Genomic DNA, 17,170 nt, shown 5'->3' on the forward strand with positions numbered 1-17,170 from the left:
GTTCCTCTGACATGTCCTTCTTCCTTAACCGAGGTTTTCAACCCACGGTGGTTGACAGGGCCCTCAACCGTGTCCAGCCCATCTCCCGCGCATCCACCCTCACACTTTCCTCTCACTCCCAGAACAATGATAGGGTCCCCCTTGTCCTCACTTACCACCTCACCAGCCTCCGCATTCAAAGGATCATCCTCCGCCATTTCCGTCAACTCCAGCATGATGCCGCCACCAAACACATCTTCCCTTCACCCCGCCTGGTGGCATTCCACAGGGATCGTTCCCTCCAGGACAACCTGGTCCACTCCTCCATCACTCCCTACAACTCAACCCCCTCCCACGGCACCTTCCCATGCAACTGCAGAAGGTGCAACACTTCCCTTTACTTCCCCTCTCCTCACCATCCAAGGGCCCAAACACTCCTTTCAAGTGAAGCAGCATTTCACTTGCACTTCCCTCAATTTAGTCTACTGCATTTGTTGCTCCCAATGCGGTTTCCTCTACATTGGAGAGACCAAACACAGACTGGGTGACCGCTTTGCAGAACACCTTCGGTCTGGCCACAAGTATGACCCAGACCTGTCGCTTGCCATTTCAACACTCCACCCTGCTCTCATGCCCACATGTCCGTCCTTGGCCTGCTGCATTGTTCCAGTGAAGATCAACACAAAGTGGAGGAACAGCACCTCATCTTCCAACTAGGCAATTTACAGCCTTCCGGACTGAATATTAATTTCAACAATTTTAGATCATGAACTCTCTCCTCCATCACCACCCCCCTTCCAACCCCCACCTTTTTCCCCCAATAACTTATATAGATTTTTCTTTTCCCACTTTTTTCCATTATTTTTAAATGTATTTCGATCCATTGTTTTATCTCTACCTTTTAGCCTATTTCGATCCCTTCCCTTCACCGCACCCCCACTAGGGCTATCTGTACCTTGCTTGTCCTGCTTTCTACCCTTAATTAGCACATTCCTTAGATAATATCACCACCTTCAACATCTCTTTGTCCTTTTGTCTGTGACATCTTTTGGTTATCTCCAACTATCACTGGCCCACTATCCAGCTCTACCTGTCCCTCCCACCACCACCCCCCTCCCACCTTAAACCAGCTTATATTTCACCTCGTTTCTATTTTTACTTAGTTCTGTTGAAGAGTCATACGGACTCGAAACGTTAAATGAGTTCCTCTCCGCAGATGCTGCCAGACCTGCTGAGATTTTCCAGTATTTCTATTTTTGTTTTGGATTTCCAGCATCCGCAGTTTTTTGCTTTTAAATTCCTGGTATTAGTCTAGTAAAACTTCTCCGGACTGCTTCTAACGCATTTACATCTTTCTTTAAATAAGGAGACCAGTACTGTATACAATATCCAGATGTGGTCTCACTAACGCCCTGTGCAACTGAAGCATAACCTCCCTATTTTTGTAACCAATTCCCCTCAAATAAATGATAACATTTTATTAGCAACAAAAATACCTGGAAAAACTCAGCAGGTTTGGCAGCATCTGCGGAGAGGAACACAGTTAACGTTTCGAGTCCATATGACTCTTCAACAGAACTAAGGAAAAATAGAAAAGGGGTGAAATATAAGCTGGTTTAAGGGGGGGGGGGGGTGGTGGGACAAGAAGAGCTGGATAGAGGGCCAGTGATAGGTGGAGATAACCAAAAGATGTCACACACAAAAGGACAAAGGTGTTGAAGTTGGTGATATTATCTAAAGGAATGTGCTAATTAAGGGTAGAAAGCAGGACGAGCAAGGTACAGATAGCCCTAGTGGGGGTGGGGTGGGGTGAAGGAATCGAAAAAGGCTAAAAGGTAGAGATAAAACAATGGATCGAAATACATTTAAAAATAATGGAAATAGGTGGGAAAAGAAAAAGGCAGTTTAGGTTAGTGAGTGGGCCTCATGAGTGGCCCTCCTTCATCTCGGTGGGCTGCAAGATTGAATTCGGACATGTGCACTAATCATGATTCCATGAATAAGAATTTGCAGGGCGATTGAACCATAGCAGTGTTTTTATTGGATGCAGAGAGAGCCTATGGCTTTCACAGTCATTGTTCCGTGCAATCAGAAGGCACCTCACTTCATGTGCCCTTTGCACGCGTATCACTTTAGCAATACCGGTCGGGGGGTGGGGGTGGGGGGACGACATGTTTGGAAACCAGTGGAATCTGGCAACCCTGTGCATGGGCAACAGTCAACAAGGTGTCTCACAGGCCACACTCAGAGTCCTGATGGGCTGCATGCGGCCTGCGGTCCACAGGTTGCACTACTGGCCTAGAGGGCATCAGCTGCCATTGTGGATTTGCAGTTGTGGGGTTGTTGAAAATGTTCTTTGCAGCGTTGACGGATGGCATTGTCATCCTTAAGTGAAACACCATCTTGTGAGCAAAGGGGCTTTTGTCCATTTGAACATGGTCTATAGATGGTTCTAGCGGCTTCAAACAAATGTTGATATCTTTCTTGAAGCCAGCTACTCAAGCATTTCCAAAATCAACTTTGATAAACTGGACATTGTAAGTCCAGATGGCTGAAAGCCATCTTCCCCACCAGGTCCTGTTTTCCCAGCTCTCAAGTGGCCAATGTTCTGGGGGAGGTCGAAGAAAACGCTTCAAAGGTGCTTTGGAGCTCTCCTTGATGTGTGGCAGCATTGACATTAATGACTGGGAGGTACTTGCTACACAAAATTATTCAAAAAGGGAAGGAGACAAAAAAAACAGGTAACTTTAGGCCAGTTAGTATAACATGTCATTTTGAAAATGCTAGTCTATTGTTAAGGATGTAACAGCAGAGCATTTAGAAATGCGTAATATAATCAAGCAGAGTCAGCATGGCTTCATGAAGGGATAATCACGCCTGACAAATTTATTAGAATTCTTTGAGGAGGTAACAAGCAGGATAGATAAAGGGGAACCAGTAGATGTAATATCTTTGGATTTCCAAAAGGCGTTCGATAAGGTACCGCACATAAGGCAGCTTGATAAGAGCCCATGGTGTTTGGGGTAGTATATTAGCATGGATAGAGGATTGGCTAACTAATAGATGACAGAGTTGGGATAAGGGGGGCATTTTCAACCTGTAACTAGTGGAGTGCCACAGGGATCAGTGCTCGGACTGCAACTATTTAAAGACTGACGAGGGAAGTGAATGTACTAACGACAAGTTCGCAGATGACCCAAAAATAGGTGGGAAGGCAAGTGGTGAGGATGACCAAGAGTCTACAGAGGGATGTAGACAGGTCAAGTGAGTGAGCAAAAACTTGGAAGATGGAATATAATGTAGTCAAATGTGAGGCTACACGCTTTGGCAGGAAGAAGAGGAGCTGAATATTATTCAAATGGAGAAAGCTGCAGCACAGAGGGATTTGGGAGTCCTTGTGCATGAATCCCATAAAGCTAGCATTCAAGTTAAACAGATAATAGGGAAGGCAAATTGTTGGCCTTGATATCAAAGGAATGGAGTATAAAAATGGGGAAGCCTTGCTATAACTATACAAGGCACTCGTTAGATCACACCTAGAATACTGTGCACAGTTTTGGTCCCCCTATCTAAGGAAAGATATCCTGGCATTGGAGGCAGTCCAGAGAAGGTGCACTAGGTTGATCCCAGATATGGGGAGATTTTCTTATGAGGAGAGGATGAGTAGGTTGGGCCTGTACTCCATTGGAGTTCAGAAGAATGAGAGGTGACCTTATTAAAACATATAAAACTCTTAGGGGGCTTGACAGGGTAGATGCTGAGAGGTTGTTTCCGCTTTATGGGAGAGTCTAGGACCAGCGGGCATAATCTCAGAGTAAGGGGTTGCAAATTAAAACTGAGATAAGGAGGAATTTCTTCTCTTGGAGGGTAGTGAACCTGTGGAATTCTTTACCGCAGAGGCCTGTAGAAGCTGGGTCGTTAAGTATATTTAAGGCAGAGATAGATATTTTTAATCAGTAAGGGAATCAGGGGTTATGGGGACAAGGCAGGAAAGTGGGGTTGAGAATTATAAGATCAGTCATGATTTCATTGAATGGCAGAGCAGACTCAATGGGCCAAATGGCTTACTTCTGCTCCTATGTCTTATGATCTTAAAATGGCGACTTGTCCATTAAGCTGCATCATGCCTTGAAAATGTCTTAATGATGAGGCAGAGCAGTGGCAGGGGAAGGAAAGAAAGGAAGCAAATCCTGCACTCTGATTCCCACAACCTGGTGGGACCATCCTACCTCAGTGCCCAAAGATTTGTGGGTTGAAAATCAGCCTGTTCGATCATATGAAGACCCATGGAGAAACTCAAGACCCTGAGTAGATGTCATCCACAAACCAATGGACTGCAGCTGATGACAATGCCTGTCAGCAAGCAGGCTGCCTTTTGCTGGTCTATGTTGATCTTCCCCAAGCCCACTTTATTGTGAAGGCTGTGGATGCTTTGCTGTTTTTTCTGGTGCAAGGGAATACGTTCTGCAGCAGGATGCATTTCACACCAAATGCAGCCTTGAAGCATTGCAGAAGTCATTTTGTGATATAAATGCAAAATCAGAATCTTTGCCTGCAATACTGGGCACAGTGCAATTGTATGTTTCTTGCTGAGTGCTTTAAGAGTTTTATTATTTTGAAGCGCGTGGTACAAATGCATTTTGTTGCTGTATATCTTAGCATTTGCACTGTTAGTATTAAATGTTACTGGAATTGACTCTTGAAATCTCTTTTGCCTTCTGCACTTCGAACCTTGATTAGTTTATTGGAGGTTTATGAAGCTGGGAGGTAAACCCACCTTTTCATGGTTCCTCTCCCTGTGGATAAATTAATTGGTGACTGTTTCCCCCCACTGTTTTCCATTTTTGTTTATCCCATCTCCATGCAGTAACCAATATAACGTACCCTGCAAAATTATCAAAATTATCAAAGGAAGTAGAGTGTATATTGGCCATACAGGGTTCAGAAGTAAAAGTCTCAAGATCGTTTCGGTGGATAATAAACTACAGAATTGTAAATTGCTTATGGATGAACAGTTTGAGGGAAGGGACAAGAGTGAGGTGTTATGGCCAGCTGGAAGCACAGGTATACTGACTTAAGTTTGGAATATTTAGTATTCCAGAAAAATTTCTTATTTATCAAATTGACTTGCAAATTTAGTGCTTTTTTTGGAATACTAAGTGCAGTATTAATGCAAGTGATCGGGCGGCTTGTAATTTGTGGAGTAAAGTAAACATATTGGTAAAATGATTGGAGTTTGGAACAGCTTTAATTATCCATGTACCATGCATAATGTTGGTGATCATCTGAGAGCTCTGAGTAACGCATGAAGATTTAAAAAAATCCTCCTGCTATTCTTCAGTTTACCCAGCATCGTCAACATTCTTCTACCTGTGTATATCAAATCTGTTGGGGATGAGGTAACTTCACTTCTGCTAAAGAGAGGCAGCTTCTACCACAATTGCCACATAGGTTTACAAGAATGTTGCCAGGGTTAGAAAAGTGTAGCTATGAGGAGAGATTGGATAAGTTGGGGTTATTTTTCTTAGAACAAAGAAGGCTGAGAGGTGACTTGATTAAGGTGCACAAAATGATGAGGGGAATAGATAGAGTGGACAAGATAAAATTGTTTCCCTTGGTGGAGAATTCTAGAACCAGGGGACATAGATTCAAGATAAGCAGCAGAAGGTGTAGGGAGGACATGAGGAAGAACTTTTTTACGTAGAGAGCAGTGGGTGCCTGGAATTCGCTGCCCAAGTTGGTGGTAGAGGCAGAAACTCTAAACTCTTTTTAAAAAGTACCTAGATCTGCACCTAAAGAGCTGTAAGCTGCAGGGCTATAGGCCGAGTGCAAGAAGGTGGGATTAGAAAGGGCACCTGGGTGCCCTCAGGCTGGCATGGACAAGATGGGCCAAATGGCCTCCTCCTGTGCTGTAACTTTCCTGTGGTTCTAAGGTTCTTTGTAGTCTCTCACCATTTAGATGATCTGCTTCTTCTTTATTCTTCCTGCCAAAATGAACGATTTCACATTTTCCCACATTATACTCCACTTGCCAGATTTTTACCCACTCACTGAACCTGCCTATGTCACCTTGTAGCCTCCTTATGTCCCCTTTACAATTTACTTTCCGTCAGCAAATTTAGCAACCGTTCCTTCGGTCCCTTCATCCAAGTCATTTATATAAATTGTAAAAAGTTGAGGCCGCAGCACTGATCCCAGTGGAATAGAATAGAAACATGTGGAGGGGCATGAATCATATGTTGTGTTCACAGGATGTATTCTGATTACATACATTGAAAATTAATCAGGTAAACAATATTTATTTCTGGGTTGGCTTGAAGCCAGTGTGCCTGGTGAACTGAATTCCTGTTGAGTTACATTAATTCAAGGCACATTTTTTTTTAAAACAAGTACAAAAGCAATTATTTCACAGCTTAACCTCCCCACCGGCAAACTGGCTAATTTGAAAACAATTTAAGGAAGAAAGACCTACATTTTTATAGCACCTTTCATGAACTCAGGGCAGCTCAATGTTTTTTAAAAAACTAATCAAGTACATTTTGAATCACTGTTGGAATGTGGAAAACGTGGCAAGCTCCCACAAACAGCACTGGGATAAATGATCAGATGATTTGTTTTAGTAATGTTGGGGGGATTGTCGACGAACTGTCGAAGGGTCATGAGGACTCGAAACGTCAACTCTTTTCTTCTCTGCCGATGCTGCCAGACCTGCTGAGTTTTTCCAGGTAATTCTGTTTTTGTTTTGGATTTCCAGCATCCGCAGTTTTTTTTGTTTTTATATTTGGGGGGATTAATATTGGCCAGGACACAATGGAGAACTCTCCTGCTCTTCTTTGAAATTTTGCCATCAGTATCTTTTACATTCACCCGAGAGGTCAGATGGAGACCTCTGTTTAACGTTCCAATCAAAAGGTGGCATCTCTGACCATGTAGCACTCCCACAGTACTGAACTGGGGTGCCTTCCTAGATTTTGCATTCAAGCCTCTAGAGCAGGCCTGGGACCCACAAACTTTTGACTCAGAGGTTACCAACTAAGCTAAGTCTGACAATATCTCCTCTTAACAATCACCACTCCCTATAACACAGTTTCCCATTTATCTCTTGACTTTCTGCAAGGGTCCATGACCAAGAGCAGTGCTATATTAATGCACTTTGGTGCTATAACCCAAGCTCTTGCCGCTGAGTCAGAAGGTTGTGGGTTTGAGTCCTACTCCGGACACTGGAGAGTCTAGCACAGCTGGTGAGGGAGGGAGAGCTGCACTGTCTGAAGTCTTATCTTCACAGAAGACATTAAACCCAGGCCATGTCTACTCTTTCAGGTGGACCAAAACGATCCAATGGCACTATTTTAAAGAAGAGCAGGGCAGCTCCTTCCAGTGTCTTGGCCAATATTCATCCCTCAACTAAAACCTAAAAACAGATGATGTGGCCATAATCACATTACTGCTTGTGGGAACTTGCTGTGCATAAATGCCATGCCACCTTTCCAACATTGCAGCAGTGATTATGCTTCAGAAACACAGTGCTTCCATTTGTTATAACATGCTTTGGGACAGCCTGAAGTCATAAAAGACACTGTATAAATGCACGTATTCCTTTTGTAAGCACAGTGACTGATGGTCGGGAAATTAATCGGCAAGGGAGCTGAGACCGACACTGACCTTACCTACAGACCTTCGAGCAAGAGTCAGTGGACAGGAACTGGGCAGGATTTTAAACCTTATCCCATAGTCAACCACGCCCCCCCCCCCCCCCCCCCCCCCCACAATCAACTGCAGTGTATCCAAAACAAAAACAGAATTACCTGGAAAAACTCAGCAGGTCTGGCAGCATCGGCGGAGAAGAAAAGAGTTGACGTTTCGAGTCCTCATGACCCTTCGACAGAACTTGCGTTCGAGTCCAAGAAGGACTCGAACGCAAGTTCTGTCGAAGGGTCATGAGGACTCGAAACGTCAACTCTTTTCTTCTCCGCCGATGCTGCCAGACCTGCTGAGTTTTTCCAGGTAATTCTGTTTTTGTTTTGGATTTCCAGCATCCGCAGTTTTTTTTTGTTTTTATGCAGTGTATCCAATGTGATCACAGATAAGATCAAATTATCTAGAGCAGACCAGTGAGTGAACCTTGATTTTAGCTTCCTATGGTTCAGTTTACAAACTGACTAATACAGTTACTTATGAGTCACTAGGGAAAACTCTCGTTGCAATTTAATTCATCCTGAGTAGGTCTCCCATGCCCGTGCTTCATAAAGATAGAACTTTGGTCTCTAGTGTGCTTTTCACAACCTCAAGACCTCCCAAAGCAGCTCTCAGTCAATGAAGCACTTTTTGAACAAATAACAGTATGAGCCACAGTCAAGATTTTCTACTCAGCTACACCTTCCCTTGGAGTCTAGTCACTGTTGTAATGCAGGAAACATAGCTGTCAGTTTGTGTACAGCGAGCTTCCACAATCAGTAATGTGAGAAATGACCAATCAGTTTTAGTGATGATGTTTGAGGGATCTATTGATCAAATTGAATGAGGCAGGTCATAAACTCAAGGCTGTTTTCTTTTACGAATCTCGGAACAGGAGGAGGCCATTCAGCCCCGCAAGCATGTTCCATATATTTAATGAGATCAGGCTGATCTGTATCTCAATTCTAACCATCTGCCTTGGCTTCATATCTTTTTATGCCTTTGCCAGTGTGTTGTTTGATATTCTCCCCTGCATCCTCTCCATGTGTGAACAAATGTTGTCCTCAGCAATGTTGCCCAATTATGAGCCTGATACCGTGACCACTAGCGGACTATTCAACTACATGGGATGTGCCGCACAGCTTAGTCGAGGAATGATATAGCACAGGAGACATTCAGTCTATCGTGCCTGTCAGCTCTTTGGAAGAGCCATCCAATTAATCCCACATCCCTGCTCTTTCCCTTCAAATGTTCATCAAATTTTCTTTTGAAAGTTAATTTTGAACTTCCACCACCATTTCAGGCAGTGCACAGCAGATCAACTCGCTGTTTAAGGAAATGTTAACCCATGCCACCTCTGGCTCTTTTGCCAACAGCCTTAAATCTATGCCCACCCATATCACAGACCTTCTTTCTTCCCCTCTTTTCCTGCCTCTGTACTTGCTTAAATCCTGTTACACCTGTAACTTCTTCCTGTTCTGACAAAAGGTTATCACTCGAAACATCAACTTTGTGTCTCTCTCCACAGGTGCCTCCTGACCTGCTGAGTATTTGCAGCATTTTTTAGTTTTTGATTCAGATTTACAGCATCCGCAGTAATTTTGCTTTTATATCTGATTGCCGACTCTTCTGCCAGTGGAAGCAGCTGGTTTCTCCTGATTTACTCGATCAAAGTGATTCAATGATTTTGAACACCCCTAACACATGATTTTCACATGCGATTTCCACATCTCTTAACCTTCCCTAGGTTAAGGAGAACAATCTCGGCCTCTCCAGTCTCTCCGCATAACTGAAGCCTCTCACAACTGGTGCCGCTCTAGTAAATCTCTGCACACAGACCTTCCTAAAGTGTGGTGTCAAGTATTGAACACGCCAGCTGAGGCCTAAAGCAGTGTTTTATAAAGATTTCATAGAACCTCCTCACTTGTGTGCTTTATTCCTTCATTGATAAAGGCAACAATCCTATCTTTTTTTTTAAAAAGCCTTCTCAACTTGTCCCTTCATCTTCAGAGATTTGTGCACACACACACCCCCACTTTCTTTGAACATGCACACCATTCAGAACTGTACCACTGCTGGCAACTGACACACAAACCCCACTCACGCACCAGCACATAAACAGCTTTCTTTAATACAGATGGTTCAATAGATTAACCTCGACAGTGCATGCTTTTGAGGATTAAAAAAAATATACGAAAACAGAGTTAAACTTCACCAAGCCTGTTGCAAGCCAGTGCAAAACAGTAGTGAACTTTCTCAGTTAGCAGTGGGTATCGTTGAGGATTAACTGGGGAGAGAAGCTGGGTGTTCCTAAATAATTCCAAAACCTGCAGCAGAATAAAAATGACTAAAATTACCTTCAAACAAAACCAGATTGAGAGGGGGAACGTTGCAAAAATAAAGATGAACGAGAGGATGGTGAGAATCCAACCAAAACATCCAAACCCTGCAGAGAAAGGCAGATTGTTAAAATGAGACACATTGCAATCAGCAACGGGAGAGGAAGAGAGAGGGAGGGAGGGGGAGAAAGAGAAAGAGAAAGAGAGAGAGAGAGAGAGATGCAGACATGCCTGTTGTTGCATTTATTATTTGTATTCTCCTTACCTCCGGGGCTGTGCTCTGCTTTTGAGGCCTCCTCGACTCTCACTGCACCAAGTTTCCTTTCGCTCAATTCCATATTGAAGTTCCCTCCTGATGCTGCCCACTTGAGACTCAAATCCTGGTAACGCTCTGAAACACACCAGCAGCAGTCAATATACCATTTAACACACACTGGGCTGGACGAAGGCAAGGCACAGCTAGGCACGCCTCTGCCTTCAATAGGTTTGTGAGGGTTGCCAAGGCACTGAGCAGTTGGAGCATAATATGGGTTACATGAACTTTTGTGTGCTCAGTGCCAAGAACTTCTTAAATGGGCCTCTGCCCTCAGTTTAAATACAAGATCAGTCAGAAAACAGGGGGGGTGAAGTAATTGGGTCAGACTGGGGTGGGATAGCTTGGTCGGTTCATGTCATGTGGGTAGTCAGGTCAGGGGGGGTGGGGTAGTTGGGTGGGTTGGGTAATGCAGTTGGGATAGGGGGGTATTTGGGTAGTGGTGATGGGTTGGAGGATAGTCGGATTGGAGGGTAGTTGGGTTGTGGGGGGGGGATAGTTGGGTTGGATCGGGTAGTGGGGTTGGGATGGGGGTAATCGGGTTGGAGGATTGTTGGGTCGGGGGCGGGGGATAGTTGAATCTGGTTAGGTTGTATGCGCAGTCAGGTTGGGGCTGGGGGGTAGTCAGGTCTGGGGGCGTAGTTAGGTCAGGGGCTATTCGGGTCTTGAGGTGGGGTAGACAGATCTGGGGAGGTAGTTGGGTCAGACTAGTCAGTGTCAGTGTAGTCAGGTTGGGAAGGGATAGTCGGGTTGGGTCATGTAGGTGGTGAGGTTGGTTTGGGGGGAGTAATCGGATTGGAGGATAGTCAGGTTGGGGGGTAGTTAGGTTTGCTGGGCTGTTGGGTTGGGTCAGGGGATAGTCATATGGGGGCTGGCTGGGGGAGGGTTGTAATAGGTCGTGAATAGTTGCGTTCACGGGATCGTCAGAGATTGGGTAGCCAGTTCGGGGGTGTTAGTCGGGCCGGGAGGGAAAATTGGGTCGAGTTGGGGGAGTAGTAGGTGTCAGGGCTGTAGTTGGTTTAGGTTGGGGGTAGTCAGTTTGGGAGGGTAGTCGGGTCAGGTCAGCAGGGCGATTGTGGGCTGGTTTGGCGGGGGGGGGGGTGCTGCATCTGTTGTGGTACTTAGTTCAGTTACACTGGTGAGTCACTAGTGAGGTCAGAAATTAACCAGCGTAACATTTCCAGGGGAAGCAGCCAGCTAAGTTCCACGTGACTGGCTCAAGTTTCTGAGACAGGAATCGGTGTTGGAGATTGTTGCGGAATGGGCAATGCAGATCAGCCCATCGGAAGTTTAAGCTTCCTGAGCAATTTCAGCGCATGTCCACACGCTGGGGCTTTCACAGGTTCCCGAAGCACAACACAGGCTTAAGTCCAGATTTCACTGCTCCTGACATCAGAAGATTCAGGCCAGAATTTCACAGTCATCCTGGAAATTCTCAACGGACACTCAGTCACCCTCGGTGAATCTAGTGTCTAACGTGGCTGTTTCCAGTGCCTTGCAAAGGTCTACTGCCCATATGTCAATATAATTACATTCACAGGGTGAAAAGGAGTGGAGTGGGAGCAGGTTCGTGTGGAGCATAAATAGCGGTACATAGGAATTAGGAGGTGTAGGCCACTCAGCCCATCGAGCCTGCTCTGCCATTCGATAAGATCACGGCTGATCTGACTGTAACCTCGACCCCACATTCCTGCCTACCCCCGATAACCTTTCAGTCCCTTGTTAATCAAGAATCCATCAAGCTCTGCCTTAAATATATTCAAAGGCTCTGTTTCCAGCACCTTTTGAGAAAGACAGTATAGGCAAAATATAAATTGTGTAATCTATGCAAAAACAGTGAGCCCTGGTAATATGTTCAAAACTGTCACAAATCTTGACACCACTTTAAATTCACATTACATGGAGATTGGCTGCACAGGAAGAATAGTGTGTGGGACAATTTAAGGATCAGTTGGATAAATATTTGAGAGAGAGCGAGAGAGAGTGTGTTATTTTGGGCTATTGGTATATCAGATATCATGTCCCTCTGCACTTTCCTGTGTTAAGTTACTGAAAGTGAAAGAGGCGGAGAATTCTTTGGGATGGGGGCCAGTCAGTAACAAGGAGGTGGTATTTAGGGTTGCAACCTCTCCAAGATTGTCCTGGAACTTTCAGGAATGAAAGACTAATCTTCAGTACGCTGCTGCGGCCAAAAAGCCCAGGGAGAGGAATCACGGGGAGCAGTTAAGAAAAAAAATTGGATTCTTTCTTTTCCATTTTCTGTGATCTCTGACAGAAGTAAAAATAAAAATGGATGGAAAGGTCGGCAGGATTGATGAAAGGAGATCACATGACAAAATTTCCAGGAACATTTCCAACCAGAGGTGGCAACTCAAGTTGTGTCTGCCATTTGAATATAGTTTTAAATGATTGTACTTCCCAGGTTTAAAGCAGCAGAACAACACATCTCGAACCACATAAAGCAAAAAGGTCCTCACTCTTTTACAATATGGTTCAACTTAGCTGTGCCATTACAGAAAATAAATGGCACTTCACTCACTCTCTGAAATAGTCTATTAAATAAATAATAACTGCAATTATTGTCCCGCATCCCTGAGTTTCCATTAGTTTTGCAGTATTTAACATTTAACCTCAGGCATCTTCCATTCTTTTCCTCAGCCGGTCTAATTATCCTATCTGCTCGTCACTAACTGGACCCCTTTCTTGGAGGGTGCAGAGTTAACAAAGTAAGGAAGGTGGGGTGGGGTGGGGGGGGGGGGGGGGGGGGCTGCTATTCTAGAATAAAGTTGTCAGGGGAGGACAGCTCCTGAGGTAAATCTATCGCATGTGTTTCCACAACAACTTGCATTGATGTCACCCTTTTAGCGTAGAAAAAAACACCCCAGGAATGTTATCGAGCAAAATTTGGCACTGAGCCACCACAGGTGACATTCAATCAGGTGACCTCAAGCCTGACCAAAGAGACAGATTTTCAAGAGGGGTCTTAAAAGATGAAAGAGGGCAGAGCGGTTTAGGAACAGAGGAAATAGGACCAGAAAGCCATTCGGCCCCTCAAGCCTGCTCCACCATAAAACGAGATCATGGCTGAGCTTCCACCTCAAAAGCTACTTTCCCACACTATCCCCATATCGCTTGATATTTTTAGTAATTAGAAATCTATCGATCTCTGTCTTGAACAAACTCGATGACTGAGACTCAGGGAGAGACTTTCAGAGCTTGAGGCTCAGAAAGCTGAGGGCATGGTCACCAATGAAAATCAGGGATGCACAAGAGGCCAGAGTTGGAGGGCAGTGATAGAAACACAGGACCTAGGAGCAGCGGTGGGCCATTCAGCCCTTCAAGCTTACTCTGCCCTTCAATAAGGTCATGGCTGACCCGATGGTGGTCTTTCCTACCTGCCCCCCACCATAACCCTCGACTCTCTTGTCTATCCAAAATCTGCCTAACTCAGTCTGTCAACACAGAGTCCAATTTGTTGTACAGACAAATCAATACAATACAAGCCTATGAATAATTGAGTGCGTAGGTGGAGGCAGGTTCAACTGTGCTTTTTAAAAAGCAAACTGAATAAGAGCTTAAGAAAAAAGTTGCAGGGTTATGAGGAGAAGGCAGCGGAGTGCGACTTCGTTCAATTGCTCTTGCAGAGAGACAGCAAAGGCTTGATGGGCCGAATGATCTCCTTCTATGCTGTAACTATTCTGTGATTCTGTTCTAGAAGTGGTTCAGCAAATTATCTGAGTAATTTCTGGAGATACACACAGGGCCAGTCAGCATCCAAAAAGGGATGTTAATACTGCCAGCAATTCCTTGCGGTACCCAATGTTGGTGGGGAAATCCTCATGCCTTCCAAGTCTCCCCAGGCAGCGTACCCTGTTGTTGGGAGTAAATGCCTGCCAGGCCTCTCCAGATACCGCGCCCTGTTGGGTTGGGGGCAGTCCTCCATCTTGCTCAGCTTACCCAAATAGTAGTGTCAGCTGACAAAAAGGCATCCACTGCCTGGGCCGAATTCTGGCAATGTTCAAGCTGATGCCAGAATTTAGCCCATGATGCTTGTGAGGATGACGTGAAACAAGTCAGACTGACAAGCCTCTGTTTGTTTTGTAATATTGATGTCGCTCTCATGTAGCCCAGGCCGAATGAGGTGGCATACCTTTCAGCACACTCTCTGTTCTCACATGCTTTTCAACACCAATGTTGAGAGGCAACACAAGCCATTGAATAATGGGCACAGAAAAAGGCCAGTCAGCCCATCATACCTGTGCTTATCTGAATAGTACCCCAGGTGTTGGGAGGGCCTCGCTGCTAGACTACTGGGTATTTCTTGATGGCAGAATCTAATTGGCCAGAAATGAAACAGCTAATCACTGAAAATCCGTCAAAAATAGAGAACAATGGAAATCCTTAGAAAGTTCCTCAGCAATTAAAAGGGCAGGTCAATGTGTGGGATACAAGGCCAGCAAAAAATACGACAACAAAGGCTTCAAGTCAACAAAAGTCACAGTGTGCAGGGCAGTTGTCATCACCACACTCCTGTACTGCTGTGAGACTGTGTATCAGCCACATAAAAACAGCACTCGTGAAATTCCACCAACAATGCCTCTGCAGCATTCAAAGGGAGGTCCACTGAACAAACGCTAGTGTCCTTCCTAGAGCCGCTCCACAAGTATTCAAGCAAAACTCCTCCAAAATCAACTTTGATGGACTGGACACGGTGTCCAGATGGACGAAAAGCATCTTCCCCTAACAGGAAGATTTTTTGGAGAGACCAATCACAGACTGGGAGACCGCTTTGCGGAACACCTTCGGTCTGTCCGCAAGCATGACCCAGACCTCCCTGTCGCTTGCCATTTCAACACACCACCCTGCTCTCTTGCCCACATGTCCGTCCTTGGCCTGCTGCAATGTTACAGTGAAGCTCAACGCAAACTGGAGGAACAGCACCTCATCTTCCGACTAGGCACTTTACAGCCTTCCGGACTGAATATTGAGTTCAACAACTTCAGATCATGAACTCTCTCCTCCATCCCCACCCCCTTTCCGATCCCCCTTTTTCCAATAATTTATATCTTTAAAATATATTTTTCTTTTCCCACCTATTTTTAAATCTATCGTTTTATCTCCACGTTTTAGCCCATTTCGATCCCTTCCCCCCACCCCAACCAGGCCATCTGCTACTTGTTTGTCCTGCTTTCTACCCTTAATGTCACCATTACCACATTCCATAGATAATATCACCACTGTCAACACCTCTTTGTCCTTTTGTCTACGACATCTTTGGCAATCTCTTCTTTGCCTCCACCTATCACTGGCCCGCTATCCAGCTCTACCTGTCCCACTCACCCCCCCCCCCCCACCCCCCCAAAAACCAGTTTATATTTCACCTCTTTTCTATTTTTCCTTAGTTCTGTTGAAGAGTCATTCGGACTCGAAACGTTAACTGTGTTCCTCTCCGCAGCTGCTGTCAGACCTGCTGAGTTTTTGCAGCTATTTTTGTTTTTGTTCACCTAACAGGTCCTGTTTTCTCAACTCTCAAATGGCCAATGGTCCAGGGGGGTAGAAGAAAATGCTACAAAGATACGCTGAAGCTCTCCTTGAAGCATGGCAACATTGATATTAATGACTGGGAGGAGCTTGCTACCAATCATTCCAAAATGGTGGCAACTTCTGCATCACACTTTGATAAAAGCAATTAATGATGAGGCAGGGAGGCAGCAGAGAATGAACGAAAAAGAGGCAAATCCTGCACCCCACATCCCATCACTTTGTGGGAGGTCCTGCCCCATGTACCCAAAGATCTACAAGAATTGATCTGTTCAGTCACACGAAGGTCCATGGCAAAAACGCCCGACTCTGGGTAGATGTCATCCTCCAATCGAGGGACAGCTGACAAACTCATCCCACAACAGCACCCTCTGCTGGCCCGGAGGACCTCAGCACCAGCTTCACCCACTCACAGGCCAGAAAGGCCACTCAGCCCATCGAGTCCATGCCGGCTCTCCGTCAAACCAATCCAATCAATCCCAATTCTATCCCCATAACCTTACAAGTTGTTTTCCCGCCACACCCCCCCCCCCCCCCCCCCCCCACCTAATTCCTTTTGAGCTCATTCATCATCTCTGCTTCTGCCAGCCAAGGTCATTATCACTCACTGTGTAAGAAAGTTCTTCCTCACATTTTCCCCTGCAACTTTGGTCCCAAACCTTAAATTCTGAGTCCCACTCCCACTCTTACTCTGGCGCCCATCACCCATGTTTGAAGGTCCTCCGCCCCACAGTGCCCCCTGCGGGCTGGGAGGACCTAACGCACCCCGGCTTCACCGCCACAATTACCGGCCGCCTATCGGCTGGGAGGCCTTCAACACCGGCCTCCAGTGTAAGCAACTGGCAGAGTGCTCCGCCTACCGCTCTTGGTGCCGGTCAGGAGTACCTCACCCCCGCTAACGGTGCGCTGAGTCGTCCGGCTCCAGAGCCCCCTGCCAATCTGGCGGACTCTCCACCCCGCTAACGGTGCGCTGAGTCCTCCCACTACAGCACCCCCCCCCCTGCTGGCCAGGAGGTCCTTCATCTCGCTAACGGTTCGCTGAGTCCTCCCACTACAGCACCCCCCCCTGCTGGCCAGGAGGTCCTTCATCTCGCTAACGGTTCGCTGAGTCCTCCCACTGCAGCACTCCCTGCTGGCCAGGAGGTCCTTCATCTCGCTAACGGTTCGCTAAGTCCTCCCACTACAGCACTCCCCGCTGGCCAGGAGGTCTTTCATCTCGCTAACGGTTCGCTGAGTCCTCCCACTACAGCACCCCCCCCTGCTGGCCAGGAGGTCTTTCATCTCGCTAACGGTTCGCTGAGTCCTCCCACTGCAGCACTCCCTG

General features: G+C 45.9%; 1 protein-coding gene across 5 annotated transcripts in view; it reads right to left on the reverse strand.

The window, feature by feature from the left end:
- Window positions 1-17,170, reverse strand: part of LOC121290664 (stomatin-like) — a 40,600-nt gene that overhangs the window by 23,080 nt on the left and 350 nt on the right. For 2 of the 5 annotated variants that reach the window (XM_041211408.1, XM_041211406.1), the window contains exons 1-3: window positions 16,707-17,013; window positions 10,258-10,383; window positions 10,011-10,099 (exon numbers count right to left, since the gene is read on the reverse strand). In XM_041211408.1, coding sequence (XP_041067342.1) covers window positions 10,011-10,099; window positions 10,258-10,383; window positions 16,707-16,998 — 507 coding nt within the window. In that variant the 5' untranslated portion in view covers window positions 16,999-17,013. Of the gene's footprint in view, window positions 1-10,010; window positions 10,100-10,257; window positions 10,384-15,686; window positions 15,706-16,706; window positions 17,014-17,170 lie in introns of those variants that run through there. The other 3 variants (XM_041211407.1, XM_041211411.1, XM_041211410.1) reach the window with 3 other exon arrangements.

The sequence above is a fragment of the Carcharodon carcharias genome, chromosome 18, assembly GCF_017639515.1.
Source record: "Carcharodon carcharias isolate sCarCar2 chromosome 18, sCarCar2.pri, whole genome shotgun sequence".
In the NCBI taxonomy this organism is placed as follows: domain Eukaryota; kingdom Metazoa; phylum Chordata; class Chondrichthyes; order Lamniformes; family Lamnidae; genus Carcharodon; species Carcharodon carcharias.